The 19,529-nt window shown below is 40.5% G+C and overlaps 1 protein-coding gene across 2 annotated transcripts in view; it reads left to right on the top strand.

The window, feature by feature from the left end:
- PID1 (phosphotyrosine interaction domain containing 1) overlaps window positions 1–16,650 on the top strand; it is an 88,310-nt gene extending 71,660 nt beyond the window's left edge. For both annotated transcript variants that reach the window (XM_053390128.1, XM_053390127.1), the window contains one exon: window positions 15,036–16,650. In XM_053390128.1, the coding sequence (XP_053246103.1) occupies window positions 15,036–15,512 (477 nt within the window). In that variant the 3' untranslated portion in view covers window positions 15,513–16,650. The remainder of the gene's footprint in view (window positions 1–15,035) is intronic.
- The last annotated feature ends 2,879 nt before the right edge of the window (window positions 16,651–19,529 follow it).

Genomic DNA, 19,529 nt, shown 5'->3' with positions numbered 1-19,529 from the left:
TGCAGAATGAAACTTAAATCATTATTTCCTTTCTTATTATAAAGATCACACACAGTTCTGCATTTTAGAAATCTACCTACTGAAGTTTTAATGTGTGATTATTTCTGGTATCTTTGTTCACATTAATGTAAGGGGAAATGAGCTGATTATACTTCTTGGTTTGTATGTATTCTCTTCCTCAGCGTTATTTTCTTGTCATTAGTGTTGTTTCCCAAAAGTCTATGGACTGAAAATGTTTCACAAATTTGTTGATCCTTCCTGACATCGTTCAGCATGCAAAGTACCAAGAGGATGTTGTGGGTGTCACGAGTTGAGTCATTTATGTGCTGTGAGAGTAGCAGCCCTTTGTTTTGACTCAAAGCTAGACAAATTTGGCAACAGAGACAAAAGGAGAATACCTTTGTATTACTGAGGTGTCATTTTTATAAAGTGCCTTTGTCTCCCGCGCCACCCTCTTAATGCCTCAGAAATAAATCACTTCAGACTTCATCACTGACAGCCACAATATCTACAGTCTTCACACATCAGGAGCCTGGCTGACATGGCAAATTATGTGCTGGTGCCATTTGACAAGAGCAAAATGAAGAGAGGGGCTGGGCTTCCTTGCTGTATATCACTGCAAAGTAGTAATGTGTATTCTGGATCCAGAGTGGGTGTTTGAACGCTTAATTGTGTTTGGTAGTATAAGTTGAAAAATAAGTGGAATAACAAGCTGGGGAGAGGATGTAATGGGACTAAGAAAAATAATCTAGGCACCTGATTCATTGATGGAGAATCACTTGCCATTATTTAAAACACATCTGCATTTGTGCAACAAATCTCATTACCAATGTGCACATATAAGTGTTGATCTGCAGTAGTGTGTTTTTAAAAGATGATGCAGAACTTGCACTAACAGATGAGTATGCTACTTACTCCCCACAGTCTCCAAAATCCCTTTGCCTAGGCTGCGGAAGTGCATATCCAGATGACTCCTTGAGTAAAGTAATCATTTTGCCTTCCTCTGTTTATAAGATAGGAGTTGCTTCCTCTTTTGAGTTTGTTTTCTTGTATCTCTTCGAGTGGCAGTGCCTCCACCTCTTTCTCATCCAAATCTGAGAATAAAATAAATATTTTGTTTAAAAAAGTCTCACTGGAATTGTGTTAAGCTCATGATTCAGATAAATGAGGGAGGAAAAGACTTGAGCTGATACAATTAATGTCTTATGCTGGAGATCTCACCAGCTGCCTTAGAAAAATTGCTTAGGTGCTGGGCTTCAATATAGTTTCAAAGAAACCAGAGACCAGTGGGCTTGCCTTACACAGCATAAAACTTTCCAAAGTGCTTGGTTTTACTGTTTTACTGTCTTCAGACCTTGTGACACTACTGCAGATGATTATTAATACACTGGATCTGGAATTTCAGGCAATATGGCTCACTTTCTTTCTTTGCTACAGTACTTTATATGCAAAGTGGATAGACTTTCATCCATATGCAATTACTGCAAGACTATAAAATATGATATGGTTAAAGAAAGCAGTAGATTAAAACTACAGTAATTTCAAGAACTTGCAACAGGAATTAAAATCAAGTTTGAATGTGTTGCACAGTCATGAAAAAAAGCTGAATTGACAACAAATAATTACTGCCTGTGGGAAGCAAGGGACTTTGCTACCCAATAAATAAGCAGCTCTTATTCTCACTGTGTAGAGAGATGCACATGTTCGAGTGATGCACATATACCAGCTATTCTTATATTTCATTGAACGTTTCATAAGTGCTTGCTTGATGTACAGAATAGTGTCACGCTGAATGTTAATCACTACAAGTCAAGAAAAATGAAGCTACCTCAAAGTCTCATTTATAAACCACCATGTCCTAAAGGTATGGGAGGGTTGTATGGGGTGAGCCAGCTGGGTAACTACAGACAACCAAAACCCAGCAGTAACAGAGTTCTGGAATTAGATTTTGTTGCAACCACTTGAAATTATGTGTTTGCAACTGTTTGATCAAGCCAGTCCAGGCAGATCAGAACATATTGACATGAACAAAACCAGTTCAGCCCAGCAATAAAAGTAGGCACAGGCTGGCTAAAAGCTGCAGCTGCATTGCAGTTACAGTGCAGTTGCATCCACCAAGGAGAAAGAAATGTGTAAGTCATCTGTCTTATAGTCACTCTTTGACCGCACACATTTTAGCAAAAGTTCCCAAGGTCTCCAACTGACTTGCCCAGAGCAAGGTAGATTGAAGCTATGAAAATTTAAAAACAGCAATCAGGAACTAAATATCAGTTTTGAGCATCCCTCTCCCTCCACCTCCCTCCCTCTTTCCTTTAACAAAACAGAGGTGGTGCCACTGATGCGCTCCATCTTAGCTCCAGACACAGCACACCAGTTGAAGACTCCTTCTGCACATAATTTCTAGTTCAAACACTTTGTCAATAGATCCGTGGTTTTTTTTAATTTTAAAGTTTATGATGTAGCTATTTATTACAGGTTTGTGTTCACATAGATTCTGCTAAAAGACATACAAAACCCATTATTGCTGTTCTCCAATTACGATTGTCCAGTCCAGTACAACAGTTGAGTGTAGAACTGAGCAAAGCTGGGAGTGAAGAGGGAACAGGAGCACTGTGGGTTTCTTGTACTATATTGTGTTAAAGCAGCCAAACCCTTTAATACTGGCAATGCAATTAGTGATTCACGGAGTAAGAAAATCAAAAAGTTGGGTCCTTTCCATGAGGAGCTTACAATCTATGCTTCAGCAGTGGAGGAGATAGGAAGGGGAAATAACAAGGGCTGCATGTGAGCAAATAAGCTACGTGTACTTAATTAAGCTTTGTTGCAGCTGGGAACCAAATTTGATTTGTTTCAACAATTTATAGTTTGCCCATTTGGCAAGGCACTCTAAGCAACTGAAAAGACAAATGTAAGCATTCACATATACAGATTAAAGCAATAAATTAAACCTGGAAGCCTGTGTTTCAACTCCTGGGTGCCAGAATCAAATGTGTGGGAGCTAACCTTGTGACCCCAGTCCAAGCAAAATTAGTAATCATGACCAAGCCACAATGAAAGCAGTAGGAATTAATTTGGCTGCCAGGAAGGGCTCCCTTAACCCCTTTAAGTGTTTTTTGTCAACTTACATCTCCGTGTTGAACCTGAAATTAAAGTTGCATTCAATTAAATTTTCTTCTCCACTTCTAAGAAATGTGATACAGTACCCATGGCAAAGAGCCGGGCCCAAACTATGAGTGAATATGTTTATTTCTTGGTTTGCCTGCCTGTTCCATTTGTATCCTGTCCTCCTTCCCATGAGATAAGGCTGCTGACATGGAGGTGGGCTTTTTCAGTGATGGCACTGAATGTGATACATTCCCTGCTGAAATAAGAGACACCCCATCTCTGTTGACATTCTGGTAGCTCTTGAAGAGACACCTGTTTGAACAGGTATCCCTCTGACCTCTTTATCCGAGTCTCGTGTTTTAATTGCTGTGTTGTTTTAGTGACACTTATTACCGCACCACAGCATATTGCTTCCATTAATGCCATTGCTCTAGCAGCCTCCAGAGAGAATAATAGAATGTAGAGACCTTGAGGGTAATCTAGTCCAACTCCCTGCAATGCAGGAATCTCAACTAAAGCATCCATGACAGATGGCCATTCAACCTCTGCTGAAAAACCTCCAAGGGAGGAGAAGGGCCTCCCCCAAATATCAGGTTTGTAAACCCTAAGGGACTCTGCAAGCCAGTGACCAAGGCATTGAACAGGAGTCGTCCCCAGCACCATCTTCTGAATTTGCTTCTCCAGGAAAGAATGGAACCACTGTAAAACAGTGCCTCCAAGCCCTGTCCCAGCAAGGTGGCCTGGAAGGATACCATAGGCAATGGTATTGAAAGCCACCAGAACCCAGCAGAACCAGCAGGAACACACTCCCACCTGTCCAGTTCTTGGCGTTAAGTCATCCACCAAGGTGACCAAAGTTATCTCTGTCCCATAACCAAGCCTAGAACCAGATTGAAATGGATCTAGATAATCAGTCTCCTCCAGAAACCTCTGGAGCTGAGCTGCCAGCACATGCTCCAGTACCATGTTTTCTATTTCTTCTTCCAATGTGTAGTAAGTGATCCTGATTCTGCAAGGAGTTTTGATCCAAAATGACACTTGTATTCTTGAAACACTTTGCAAGAATTCCACAACCAGCAGGCACTAAAGGAAGGGCTAAAAGTCAGTGCTTTGCATGCAGTGAGTCTCAGGTCCAGGGTCCAGCATCTTCAAGTAGTGCTGGGAACGTCCTCTGGTGAGCCACTGCTAGTTGGTGTAGAATTGGAGACAATATTGAGCTTCTTTATAGGGCAGCCTCCTATTTTCACTAAGTAACTCAGCAGACAGTGGCTCATAGTCCAGCTGTGGTACATATTCTACCTTCTGCCCATTCATGTCTTTAAAAAAACCCAGTGTGTCTAGCATTGTGTATGTCTGGTTTTGTCCTCTCTACAACAAATAGTAAAATACCCAATTACAACAGAATGGCCTCAAAGCAGCAACATGAAATTAAATAGTACATGAATTGGTAGCATTTTACCATGTTAAAATATCAAGGATCAGCTAAAACCTTTGACTTGAATAAGATTTCAGCTTCTAGACATATAGGAAAATAATTTAAATTAGGCCATTTCCCCAATTCATGTCATTTTCTTTCTTTCTTTCTTTCTTTCTTTCTTTCTTTCTTTCTTTCTTTCTTTCTTTCTTTTAAAAAAAGCACTCCAAACACTGAATGCTGTCAACTCTCATTGAACCATGAAGAAGGTGTTCAGAATTGCTTGCTAGACTACCATATCCCCTTGGTAGCCCACTTCCGATGCATTATGTGATGTCATTGGTACTGTTAAAAGCAGGCTGTGTTACTTTGTTGTCATTGTCCCCCCCTCCTAATTTCGAACATATTTTTACACATTTCTTTTTAAAATGTGAAGTTCATTAGATTTTCAGACAGAAGTTTTAGTGCACTTGTATGTATGCTTTTGGGAACACAGAACGAAAGCATGTATTATGATATACAAATGAGGCAAATTATGCTCCTACCAGAATCTGTACTGGCCACAGGTACCACTACTTTCCTTGAAATTGCATGTTTATTCTGGAAATTTATGAGGCAGGTATGTGCAACATAGGTAAAGGTAAAGGGACCCCTGACCATTAGGTCCAGTCGTGACCGACTCTGGGGTTGCGGCGCTCATCTCGCTTTATTGGCCGAGGGAGCCGGCGTACAGCTTCCGGGTCATGTGGCCAGCATGACTAAGCCACTTCTAGCGAACCAGAGCAGCACATGGAAACGCTGTTTACCTTCCTGCCAGAGTGGTACCTATTTATCTACTTGAACTTGACGTGCTTTTGAACTGCTAGGTTGGCAGGAGCAGGGACCGAGCAATGGGAGCAATGGGTTGTGGGGATTTGAACCACTGACCTTCTGATCGGCAAGTCCTAGGCTCTGTGGTTTAACCCACAGCACCACCTGCGTCCCTCGTTTGCAACATAGATTGCACCTATTACTTGTCTGGAGGCCTCTGGCATGCAGAGGGAGTGCTAAGGGATCATCTCCCCCATTCCAAGCCAAGTATCCTCTTGCCTTTCTGTGGTCTCGCAGAACTCTAATATTGCTGGAAAGCCTTTTCTGAGGTTCCTCTCTGTCTGAGACCTCTGATGCACTGCCTAGCGACCCCTCAGTTTCCCATTGGCCCACTCTTCACCGAAACCTTGCATTCAGAAGCTCTGTATTAATAATTTGGCCCTTGTGCAAGCATACAAAATAATGGCGTAGTACAGATTAAGTTCCAGTGTAAGTGTGACTATGAAAGCACATAGGAAGCTGTCTTATACTGAATCAGACAATAGGTCCATCTAGCTCATTGTTGTGTGTACAGGCTGGTAGCAGCCCTCCAGGGTTTTAGACAGCAGTGTTTTTTCCAGCCCTACCAGGAGATGCTGAGACCTTCTGCAGGTACAGCAGATGCCCTGCCAGGGAGCTATTTGTTCCCGACTCACTGAAGCATACAAATTTCCCCTATACCAAGTCAGACTATTGATCTATCTAGCTCAGTATTAACTACTCTCCAGGGTCTTTCCCAGCCTTACCTGAAAATGCCTAGATTTGAAGCTGTGATCATTTTAATGCAAAGCCTGTGCTGCACCACTGAGCTATGTCCTTCCCCAGCTACTCTAGTGTAATGTAATAAGCCCTTCTCTTGGTGATTGCTATTTCTGAATCTCATCTTGGTCCAAAGTGAGCAGTATTTCCTCTAATGACAGCTTAGCTAATTAGTCTGCAAAGGCAACCAATGTTTAGAGGAGTCGAATACACAAATGTTTGGCTAAATAAATTATATATTTTTGTTCCACATTTTAATTCTGCCCTCAAGTGATTATAGGGCGAGCCACATTGAACTGGGTAATGTAAAAAAAAGTCAACCAGTCATTAATCTTGCAGTAGGCTAAGGAATTCACACTTCTTGCATTGTTAAAAACTAGAAGCTACTGAAAATAACCTAAAACTGTTTTGCCTAAATAACATAGACAAAAATGAAAGTCAAGTAGCAAGCAGGAGTGCTAAAAAGAAGTATAGATTATGAAACTGTTCAGTTGAACTAAAAATGCATTTGCTTCAATCCAGAGTCCCTTGTGCATTGTGATTCTTTTAAGTCTCTCAAGGTGACATGGAAGAGACATATCAGATATCCTTCTGTTTTTAACACTTGAACAGCAGCTGGGAGATGAATTTAATCAGGAAGGGGTTAAACCTTCCACTGCCTGCTATTTCCACAATGGAAATTGTTCCCCAATCTGCTATTTTTTTAAAACGAGGCTGCATTTTAAATTGCATTTTAACCTGTATTTTAAATTGGTTTTTTTCCTATTATGTTTTTATTGTAATTTTACTGGTATTAGTTGCCCTGAGCCCGGCTCTGGCTGGGGAGGGCGGGGTATAAATATAATTTTGTTGTTGTTGTTGTTGTTGTTGTTGTTGTTGTTGTTGTTGTTGTTGTTGTTGTTGTTGTTTTCCCTACAGCAGGAAAACATTAAGGTCCCCTCCCTGGACATCTTCCTCCACTGGCAAGTATCAGCTTTGGGAAAGTGCTTTTCATAGGGAAACTGCTCTGGAGAACAAAGGGCTAGCTTTTTACCCCAACACTGTGATCCTGATTAGATTTGCCACCTATTAAAATATTCTATTTGCTTTTTTTTTTTTATAAAGCCTGGGAAAATGAAAATACTGGAACTGCTGTTGCATCCAGTTTGACCCTTAGTGTGTGCGTTAAGTCTCTGTTACTCACAAGAGACTAGTGGTTCAGCGCCTCTTTCTATGGACTCAGCTAGACTGGTAAAGAAAAAGCGATTTATATGTGTTGTATTGTGATATAACATTGTGCCACCAGATGGCGACATGGAGTCCTGTTTGTCTCTAACTGTTTTCCCTGTTTAAATTCAGAACACTTTAAACGCTTCTTTGATGTGTCTAGATCCAGCCTATATGTAGTGATTGCCTTTGGGAGTTTTGTTTAGGGTTTTTTTTTTTTAAACTGATGATTTCATGGGAAAAGTTATGCAGGTGTTGCAAATAATAGGTGGGAACCACTGGCACAAACAGGTGGAATCTGTGGCAGCCGCATATAGAACAGGAGGGTCTGTGGGCCAGATTATTTAAAATTTTAATCAGAACTTTAGGAAAGACTCACTGGGGATCATGGGAATTAAAAACTACAGAAAAGCAGAGTTTAAAGCAAGAGTCTAAAAGCAGCAGAGAAAACACTTAAGACAGCTTCCAAGAACTTGAAACCATTTCACCAAAATCCTGCTCAAAAAGGAAAGTCTTATATTGTGGTTAGAGGCCAATAGAGTGGTCAGCAAGGCAGGCTTCTCTTAGGACTTTTAGAAGACTTTTGGAAGACATCTGAAGGCAGCCCTGTTTAGGGAAGCTTTTAATGTTTAATAGATTATTGTATTTTAATATTCTGTTGGAAGCTGCCCAGAGTGGCTGGGGAAACCCAGCTAGATGGGTGGGGTATAAATAAATAAATAAATAAATAAATAAATAAATTATTATTATTATTATTATTATTATTATTATTATTATTATTATTATTTATTAGAGGGTGTGCTAAAGCCTAGTCACAGCTTCTGAAAAGGTATCTGAGGCATTTTGGAGACACAAGAGACTCTCTGTCAAAGGTCAGAATAAAGAGGCATGATTCACAGTCAGGTCTGTCTTCTAGCCTCTCTTAGTTATGTTCTGCTGAGAGCTCAGCAGTATGGAAGCAAAACCACATGAAGCCACAAACTCTTCACATATTACTTGCATGGACATGTAAAGCACATAGAATGCATCTTCTGGGCTATACCTCTGCCCCCATCCCCAATGATGTGTGACTGCCTCCTCTGCTGTCCACATATTAGCATGGGTGACAAAAGCAGGAAGGCCTGCAGATGTAGGCTTCCCCACATCCTGGAACTCAGTCATGCAGTCTGCTCAAAGGCTTTCCCTCCTTCTCAGATGGTGGAGAGCCATGCATGAGCAATAATCTTTACCGAAGGACCCCAGTGGGACTTGGTGTAGGCACCCTCAAAATTGTAGGCCTTAGCCTATGAGCCCCCTCTGCCCCCCAAGTTCTGACCTGTGTATGAGTGGTGGCAGGGCCAAGGGTGCAGCTTCACAGTCCCTTTCCACACCCTTTGCCTTTTCACGTGAGCAATGCAAAAAGGAGGCCACAGAGATGCTACATAGGTATTGCAGTGTGAGTTACGGTCATCCTCTATTTGTCAAACATATTGCAAACAGGTTGATTTTGATGCATAAATCATGTTATTGTTTAAATTAATAGCAAATTCTCATTGATTTCATTTAGGATGAAATTTTACCCTAAGTCTCTGTAAGCCAAATAGCCTTTTCACCAGTCCTGCTGAAAAAGAACAAAAGCTCTAGATACTGCAGTCTTTTGCAGATTGCACCTTGAGTCAAATATTCATACTCTGTTACAAGGTTTACATGAGAAATGAAATCTTCCTTGACATGGATTTTGCTTTTCCCCTAAAGGTTAGCATATTCACATGCACCTAATAACTATTAATAGTTGAAAGTGCAGCTGTGTTTGAGATCATTGTAGAAGCTTGCCAGTAGGGAAAAGACTTGGATAGAAAATCCCATTTGACAGGAGAAAGGGCAAAAAGAATATAGACAACTTTAGTATGCCAGGAAAGTTGCGTGGGATGCCTTCTTTTTACACACCCTTTGAAAAACTATATGGAGATCTCAACCTACTACAGCATATAATAAAGCAATATTTTTATATGTGGAGAATAGTGAGATAATAAAAAGCTCTTTATTACTGAAATTTAATAAAATGCTGTTTAGGTGTGCCCCCTCAGTTTCCTATATCATATGACACCTATCATCTACTAAACCTACTAAGAGATGATATACCGTATTTTTCACCTTATGGGACGCACTTTTCCCCCTCAAAAAATGAAGGGGAAATGTGTGTGCGTCCTATGGGGCGAATGCAGGCTTTCACTCCGGGGACAGCTGGGAGGCGCAGCGTGTCTTCCCGCTGTCCCCGGACCTGGTCTGCAGGCGGGCGGTGGGGAGAAGAGCGCTTCTCCCCGCTGCCTGCCCCGCAAGCGCCTGGGGGGGGGGAATAATATTTTTTTCTTTATTCCACCCCCAAAAAACTTGGTGCATCCTATGGGCCGGTGCGTCCTATGGGGCGAAAAATACAGTAATAGACAAATCATCTCTCAGAGTCTCAAAAAAGTCAGTGAGAGGTTTGACTGTTCACCCACATGAAACTGGCATTGGTTGTACACCAAGACTGATGACTAGGACTTTATACTGGATCTCTTTTTGAGAAGTGTGATACAAAACAAAGCAGTCCACCGTCACCACTGACTATCCTACTCCGTTGAATTATGACTTGTGGTTCCAACAGTACCATTAGGCAGAGAGATTGCTGGGGAGGGAAACAATGGGATCATCTAGATATTCCCATTCTCTTGAGCTGCTGCCCCAGCATCAACACTAATGGCTTGTTGCTGGCCTGTGCTAGCTGGCTCAGCGAATTTTCTCCCAATGCATCGCAATCAGCACTGTTGCAGAGGAGAAATCTTGGCTGAGTGGGCAGGCAGATGCATCCAGCACAGGCTACCCACTCCAGCTGGCATGCCCTGTCTTGCTTGGCTCATGTGACACACACGGCCATCATGTCTGCATTGCAGCATTTGTTGGAGGGAGCAGAGGTCAGGAGGAGTGGGAAGTCACTGATGGCAAGGTGCTGGAAAGCAGAGCTGTATGTGCCATGCAACCTGCCCTATGCTTTCCAGCTCATATGCTGCATTTGAGTGTGGATGAGGATGCTGTCTGGTTACCCAAAGTGAAAGCAGATTCAACTGCCAGTCTGAGCGGTTATTGTATGTGGGATGGAGAAGGGAAGCAACTTATTTTCCTTCTTCTCAGGCAGCAAAGTGTATTGCAAGGGCTCTGATTTTTTATATATATATAGCTTCCCCACAACTGTCACACTGAACCAAACACCTGTGGGTGTTGAGGAAATGGATATCATACACTTCGGATGATTCTTCTACCTGGTGACTATTAAATTGTACAGGTTTCTGTCGTTTTTACTGGTTTTGAAGAATTAATCTTGCTAAAACGCAGCTCTCAATGTTATTTTATGGTGTGTTGATAGAATATATGTATAACACATGGATATTTTATGTGTTTTGTGCTTTTAAAAAAGTATTCCCTCGCTATATGAAATTCATGAGTTGTAAGAACAAAGCATTACAGAAATCAGCAATGGTGGCTTATAAAATGCTAGCAGCCTCATACTTGGCACTGCTTGGGAATTCTAAGAAACCAAAATAAAACATAGAAATCAGTGAAATTTTGGAAGGTTCTGTCCACATGGATTCAAAATGGCTTCCAATCGCAGGTAAACATAGACCAAAACCTGCTCTTGGGAACAGGTGCATGCAGTCAGAGAGCAGCATGGATCTGTTTGAATGCCTTCTTGCAAACAGTCCTGGACTTCCCTTTACAGAGGTAATGTGCCTCTCATTTGGCTAAGTACAATCTGAACGGGGATAGATTTCACCTATTAAGGCTTGTGTTTGTGTACAAAATAACAATGACAAGTGGGGTAAAAAAGCTTTATTTTTCTGTCTGTATACAAAATAAAAATATTGCTTCTTCAGGACAGTGGAGTTTGCTTGGGTTCTTGAAGCAATGAGGTTGGGTTAGTAAAAAATTGAGGCCTGGCAAACCATAAATAAAAACAAATATTTTATTTTAAATAGTGGTGATGGGGGAGTTCCTTTGAATATAAGAGTAACCAGACTGGATCAATCCAAAGGTCATCTAGTCCATTATCCTGCTTTCCACAATGTCACCAGATGCATCAAGAAGCTTATACACAGGGTATGAGGCCAAGAACCCAGTTCTGTTGTTCTTTTCTCTTCCTTCAGCATATTCAAAGGTAGACATCATCCAAACCTGGAGATGGAAAGCTTGTACAGTCGTACCTTGGATCCTGAACGCCTTGTGAATTGGACGTTTTGGCTCCCAGACGCTGCAAACCCGGGAGTGTGTGTTCCGGTTTGTGAACGCTCTTTGGAACCTGAACATCCGACGCGGCTTCCAATTGGCTGCAGGAGCCACACCTTGGTTTCTGAATGTTTTGCAAGTCGAATGGATTTCCAGAATGGATTCCTTTTGACTTCCAAGGCATGACTGTATATGGATTATACAAGTATATAGCCAGAACTGTATATAGAACCTCCAAGTTCAGAGACAGTCTCTCTCTAAATAACCTGAAGTTGTGGAGGCTAACAACAGGAAAGGGCTTTGGATCTCAAACCCTGCTTTGCTTAAACACGTTTAAAAGGGTGTGCAAGCCAGTGGCCAGCACCACATGATGTGCTGTGTGAAGAAATTATTTCATTTTGAACCTACTGCTCCCTTTCAATTTCACTGGAAGATCCATATTTCTGATGTTACAGAAAAATCTGTGGTAACATGCAAACGTTTGCAACATGTAATTTCTTATGTCCTCAATCTGTGTCGTGCCATACTCAGAATTAAGTCCCTGCAGAATTAAGGCTGCATAAGATAGCCCAAATGTTTCTTGTTTATGTTTCAGAATTTTGAAACTCTTCAGGCTCAAAACTAATTTTTTTTGTAGCCCACAAAACCTTATGCCTTAATAAATATTTTAGTCTGTTAAGATACCTCAAGACTACCGGTAATTCTGTGGTACTGTATGTCATGTGCTCCTTTTGGGGAGAAGCTGCCTTATTTTGGTGATTGGACCAGCAGGCCCCACCACCTTAATCTGGCCTTGCCTCTGACGGCAGAGTCCTCCATGGTCAACAATTGTCATGGACTTCAGAGAAGGCTTCCAATGCATACTGCTGTTTGTAGTATCAAACTTCTTTCGGGTAACTCGTGTAAGAATGAAATGTATTGCGTTGGCTCTGCAGAGAATAAGCTGAAGGTTACAAACATGGCAGTTTATAGATTTATCTTATTTTCTAAACTATAGACTCGGAAACCTACAACAACTTCAGCATCTGTGAGACTGTTCGGAGGGGACAGGAAGGGAACCGCTTGAACTCTTAGTAACACCATAAAGCTATGGAAACTTAATTGATTAGAGTAGCGATAGGAACTAAAAATCCAGAGCCTTGTTAACAATTTTAGCTGTTGCAGTTCCCTGTGTTGCCCCAAATGTAAGATGCTTATAGGTGTGACGTTACAGAAGACTTTTTAAGGCTTTTCATTTTGTGATTTCCTTGCATTTTGGCAGAGAGGGAATGAACTAGGATGGATTTCCAATAATATTTTGTAAGCTTATTCTTAATTATTTGGGTCTCTGAGTGTGACACGAACAACTCCTGCAGAAACTCTGAGAGTTGTTTTCATGCTGAGTCCTTGTATGTTACATTAGTATTTAATGATTTTGCAGAATGTAAACACATTGCTGTTCAAAGCTATTTTTATAATGAGGAACTTTTTAAAGCCAAAAAATAGAAAAGGAAAATTTATAGTGAACTCTTAGAGCAGTTAGTTGCTTGGGATGTGGAAAGAGTAGACCCCATAAAAAAGAGTAGCAGTACATCTATGGACCAAACAAAACATTATGCTAATTACATGGATGCAATTAATGAGCACATGTTTAATATAGTAGCCTCTTTCTGCTTCTGCTGTGGTCTGACAAAAATAGCTTCTCCAAAAATGTTGTTTGCATTTCACGGGATTTTTTTCAGGGACAGAAAAACCCCCTTCCTCTCCCGTAATGGTCCTAAAACTACTCCAGCATCACAAAGGCTGCTGTTTACTTAACCCAAAAAAACACATTAACTGTACTTGCACAATTATAGTGTCATGTTTGGTTCAAAGCTATATGGCCTGGCAAATCGTATTTGGAGGCACAATGTTAGACTTAAATAGCTTTTTGTCACCCTCACTTTGCACAAAAATGTTATTTGTAACTCATTGTTAAAGAACACGATTTCAAAATTTGGCCAAGACTGGATAGGTAAATGATGCCAACCGCTTCCCACCAGCACAAACCTCTTCCAGAGATGAAGCAGAACTCTTGGCCATGCATGTATCTCTGTGCCCAGATCCTGTTCTATCTATACCATTCTCTTTCACCCTTTTTGACCCTCTCTCCTCCAGCACTAGCTATGGCTCTATTTCCTTTCCACTTTGCTTTCAAAACTCCCAGCGAACTCTGTCATATGCAGCATCTGCTGCTACTTCACTACTTCCCCTAAGATTCTGGTACCCTAAAGCAATTGCTTAGGTTGACTTTGTAACTAACTAGATCCAAACTATATATTTTAGAGTTATGAACTGGGCTGTTGTAGTAGTAGTAGTAGTGAGAATAATTTATTCCTACCCTGCCCATCTGGTTATTTTTATGGATCATATTTTAATTTGAGATGTTGAAAAAGACAACACAATGTGCATAATAATAATTATTAGCACCTGTAGAGCACTTTTAACATCATTCTGTGGTTTTTATAACAACCCTGTGAAGTGGATGAGTATTATCCCCATATTGTTGAGACTGAAAGAGAGCAGTTTGCCAGAGACCTGCCTAATGGGTTTCTACCTGGTGGTAGAAACAAGAACTGAACCACAAGTGTTCAGATTTGCAGCTCTTTGTAGCTTGTTTAGGCATTACCTCTGAACACAAAATACCAGCATGAATAGGAAACATAGAGCTGTGTATGCCATTCCTGCTTGCTCTTAGCTTCCCACGTTGAGTGAGAAGCTTTGAAGGGGGTCGCTATGTGTGTTTGACTATCTTCAAACCTTGCCACTCAGTGCCTCATACTTTGATTAGGATTCCCTCTTCAAGCATAATGCCTGACTAAGCATGTCTTAGGCTGCAGTCCTAAAACACTTCCCAAGTAAGTGCAAGCCCTCTTGAACTCGATGTGCCTTGCTTCTGATTAAACATGCACAACATTGTATAATTAACTCACTGTGTTACACCAGTTCACTTGGAATGTATTATTTTAGCACTATTACAGGAATAAAATTTGAGAGCTAGTAGGAACAGAGGGCTTATCTTCTGTTGTACTTCTACATTTAGAAGCAATCAATGGAAGATAGGCATACATAAGTTCAGACTTGAAAATACTGCTTCAGATATTTGTATTCTTGTGTGATACGTACATAAGTCTAATTGGAAAACACAATAGGCACATTTTGATCATTGCAAAACTAATATGGATGTACTCAGTAGCTGAATCTTCAGCTTTTTAATGGAATTGTCAGGTGATGCAATATTTGGATGTACTGTGAATTCAGTAGTTCTAATTCAACGTCAACTAGACTTTGAAAATCCCAAGCTAAAAATTGCTTGAGCTGAGATAGGTCTACAATTTTCAAGTGGTGCTAATGATGTTCTGTGTAAAGATCACAACATGTTGAAATTGAAATTCCAAAGACTTCTGTTGACAAACTTTCTTTTCCTTTCTATCTCTTTTCTTAGGTTACATATTTGGGTAAAGTTTCCACAACAGGGATGCAGTTTTTGTCAGGTTGCACGGAGAAACCAGTCATTGAGTTGTGGAAGAAGCACACGCTTGCCAGAGAGGACATCTTCTCAGCTAATGCCCTTCTGGAAATCCGCCCCTTCCAAGTTTGGCTTCATCATCTGGACCTCAAAGGAGAGGCCACTGTCCACATGGATACCTTTCAAGTTGCACGTATTGCTTACTGCACTGCCGACCACAATGTCAGCCCAAACATTTTTGCTTGGGTTTATCGGGAGATCAACGATGATTTGTCCTACCAAATGGACTGCCATGCCGTAGAGTGCGAGAGCAAGTTAGAGGCCAAGAAGTTGGCTCATGCCATGATGGAGGCCTTTAAGAAGACTTTCCATAGCATGAAGAGCGATGGACGGATCCACAGGAATAGCTCATCTGAAGAAATGTCTCAAGAATTGGAATCTGACGACGGCTGACTTGAACTTATTACTGGTTAAGCAAAAGCAGAAAATGGCCCTGGGAATAGAAGCATATAGATGAATAAGCAACAGTTCAATGTGGGAGTGATGGGGCGCCCAACATGTGACTGATCAGCTTTTCAAAATAAAGAAGCAATTCAGTAAATTCCCTAAAATATATGCATCTTTATAATAACTGCACCACATTGAAATCTGCTGCTGCTGCTTAAAAATGTGACAAAACATTTTTACTTGTGTTTCCATTTTACCTTCAACCACAGCTTCCAGCCCCATTTTGACCCTCACAGTTCAGGCTCGTCTCATAAAGATAATAAATTATTTCAGTTTGCTTGTTGAAACAAGTGAACAATTCTAATGATAGAATCCTCTAGGATTTGTTGCTAGAGTCTTAATACAGTTGCAAATGGGATCCATTTCTAGAGAAGAAAATACAATTTGGTGGCCTACTGCTAATCCTGTTGACCGTCTCCAGATTGAAGTAGCTACCTGCAGTCTTTTAGATTAACAGCCTGAAGATCTACATAAACTCACATTTCACACTTTGAATATTCAAAGATGCTTATATTTACACACTATAATCATATGCTATATTTTATTTTATTTTACCTTTTTAATGTACCTGCAGCCACTCATTTTCCACTTCAGCCCTATAGTTTTTAAATACAAACTTGCAGGGATACCAGAAGGCAGGTTGGGGAGCTGGGGGAGCTGATTGTGAACTGTTCTTGAATGCCTGGGACGACCGAACCACTGCTGAAGATTGTGAGAGATTGTAATTTGGTAATTAATGATAAACTTCGGTAATTAAGCAGTATATAAATAGCTTCAAAATAAAGATCCTGGATAGTTAATAGTTAAGCTGCCTCACATGCTTTCCCTCAGTTCTGGCATGGTATGAGACCCTTAGTTCCACAGCAGTCTTGCCACCAGCTATGTCCATATTGCCCCCACTTCCTTGGGTATCATTTCTTAGGTCCAGTTTGATCACAGGGTGACTTACAGTGGAAAGGGATCAGGTTTGAAAGCAGATTATTTGTTGTGATTCAAAACCTCATACTAATATTTCCAGAACCCTTTTCTGGTCACAGATGAAAGGGTTCATAACTTGAGAAAGTTGTTTATTTGTTTCTTTTTTTTTTAAAAAAAATAATGTTTAAAGGCCAAGTGCTGATTAATAGGTTGCAGATAACACTGCTCCTTTATACATATAGTCTTGTTCATAAATCATGGTAATGTTAGGGGCACGAGGGCACCTTACAGAAGCCTTAAAAGAAAGCTAATCAAAGCAGATAGCTCTAGCAGTCTGTTCCATTGTGTGTGAATATGTATACTTTGTATGTTTGTGTGAGTGTGTGTATGTGTGTCTGCGTGTGCGATCAGTGTCACAGCATGTAGATTGATCATGGGAACATACTGAGGAGGATTTGCACCTCTTGAAAATAATATGCTTATTGCTTTCCAATGTATGTAAACTATTCTGCAATGTAAAGGCATTCATACTTTAATAAAAAAAAAAGGTTTGAATCAAAGATAAATAATTTTAGGCTCTTTGATTTTATGCGTACATTCCTGTTTTATTTCAAATACCATGTCTCACTTTTAATATGCCATTTTACAACAGTAATTTAACTAATTCAAAGTTCTGCTGCAGCATATTAATGGAAGCTTAATATGACTAAAATAACCATCTTACCCTCTAATTAATTGCAATAGTTATTTTATCATTTTCCACTGAACATTAAATCTCAAATTATTGCATTTTAAAATGAGCATATACTTTTATTTTGGTATGTGTGGACCCTTCTTCCAAGTCCCTAATTTGGCATTCAGAGCCAGAGCTATAAAGTTTGTTGGAACTGTTGGGAGTGAGACGCTCTTGAGGATTTGCAGAACTCTAAGAGAGGCTGTCCCTTGCTCCTTTCTCTCCACCTCATTTATGTGGAAGGACAGCAGCCTATCTTTCCTATCACCATCCTTTTCAAATGGTCTGCTGCTGACGAGGAGGGCAAGGTATCTGAAGATGCATGCTCAAACACGGAGGTACTTTACATGTCATGTTAAACCATAGTTCATTTTAAGCTATGATTTAATGGCAATGTAGCCAACCAGTTCCCACTGTTTCCAGGAAGCTTTCTGAGAAACCAGCTTTGCAAATTCACCCTTTGCCATAGTGCCCACATTTGTCTACATAATTGTCGGGGTGCCAATTGCTTAAGCTGCTTGTGAAGGTCTTTTTGCATGAATCACATTGCTAAAATGGATGTGTGTTTTCTTGGCCTAGAAAGAAGTTGGATTCATAATGGTTCTTTCTATTTAAAAAATCCACTTTGTTGAATAGTAACGATATATTTCTTGAAGAAAAATGCCTCTCATTTCTGACCAATACTGCTCCCCCCGCTTTAATTCTCTATGGATTGTGCTTCAGAACTTGAGTATATATTTTTAATGGCTTGCTAAAGCAGAACAAAGGTCTGGCTAGCTCAGCCTCTCAGCCCCCTTGACTCCGGCAGTGGAATCTAGCCACCCAGATTTCTCTGGAAAGGGGATAATGAAGATAACTGCCATTTCTTCTTGGTGTTCAATATTTCTTTTTCTCTTTTGGGGGGGAGGGAGGATGGAGTTTCTAGTGAATATAACTTTTGAATTATTCGTTTCCAAAATAAATTTCTCTAGCATGAGAGACCATTTGCACTTGTAGCACAGTTATACTTGGAGCCAACTGTGTCATTAGAAATGTGTCTTTAGAAGCTAAAATGAGTTTAATAATCATAATTGTAAATGTAGGAGCATGGGTTATTTTTCACTAGGATGACAGCATGTAGGGGGTTAACCTTTCCCTCCTTAGCTATGATCTAGATCAGGCATGTCCAACTTTCAAGAGACTGAGATCTACTCCCACTATTAAAAAAACTGGCAGTGATCTACCAAAGTTGTTGAGCTTTTTTGGGGAAGTCAACATTTGGGTGGTAGGAAAGGTCCCATGATCTACCACGGACATACCATGATCTACCAGTGGATCACAATCTACCTGTTGGACAGCCCTGATCTAGATGAAAATCACCCCCACGCTCTAAGCCTTAAGGGGAGGGAGGGGGAAGCTCTCTCCCATTGCTGCCAATGGACGCTGTCTTTCAAAAGTTAACATTACTGCAGGGGGCAGGGAGATTTCATCAGGATAGTGGCTGGGAGGAAGGGGTTAAACCTTCCTCATATTATATAGTCCATATGAAAACCAAGGCTTTCCTGTGCCTTTTAATTCTTTTTAAGCCTGACATTGTTTCTGATGATATATTTAGCATCCCATCCCGTTTAACCAGTAGTCTGACTGGTAGCAGTTTTCCAAATTGGGGCCTTTCCTAGTCCACTACCCAAAATGTCACACATTGAACTTGAGGCCTTTATACGTGCAAAACCAGTGCCCTTAAGTAGCTGTCATGGTAAAACTCAGAAACACCCCTAAAACTAACTTCAGCAATTAAATGTGGATCAGCTTTTGACAAATTAAGACCTCATTATCTTTGTTCGCTAAAAGGCACCATATATAATCTGAAATGTAAAAACAACTAATATTTCAGAAAGTTCACAGCAAACAACAAACTATGTCAGTCCTGTTTCCAGTTGGACTGCTTTTCATCCTTCGTCTCTAGCTCATTAGTATGGAGGGCAGGGGGGGACTCTGAAATTATCAACACAGAGAAAATTGTTTTCTTATTTTAACTCAGAATACATACTTGGTCTCACACCAAGGCCGCTTGAGCTGTAAGTCAACCTACTTCCTCACAAAGCTATATCCATAAACCGTACAATTCCTTTTAATGAATTTGATTGTTAGTCTTGAGATCCAGTTTCTCACCCCATTCAAATAAGGTTAAGTGGCCACCTCTTGAATTCCTGTCAACTTAAGACTGCTGTGACAGTCCTCTGAATTCAAACAAGTCCTCATCCCGCTATTCAGAGATGGTACCATTTAATATCGAAGGTGAACAAGAACGGAGAAAATAAACACCACTGACA

The sequence above is a fragment of the Podarcis raffonei genome, chromosome 5 (assembly GCF_027172205.1).
Source record: "Podarcis raffonei isolate rPodRaf1 chromosome 5, rPodRaf1.pri, whole genome shotgun sequence".
Taxonomy (NCBI): domain Eukaryota; kingdom Metazoa; phylum Chordata; class Lepidosauria; order Squamata; family Lacertidae; genus Podarcis; species Podarcis raffonei.
Note: the sequence above shows the minus strand (reverse complement) of the source record. Positions and strands in the feature narration are given on the sequence as shown.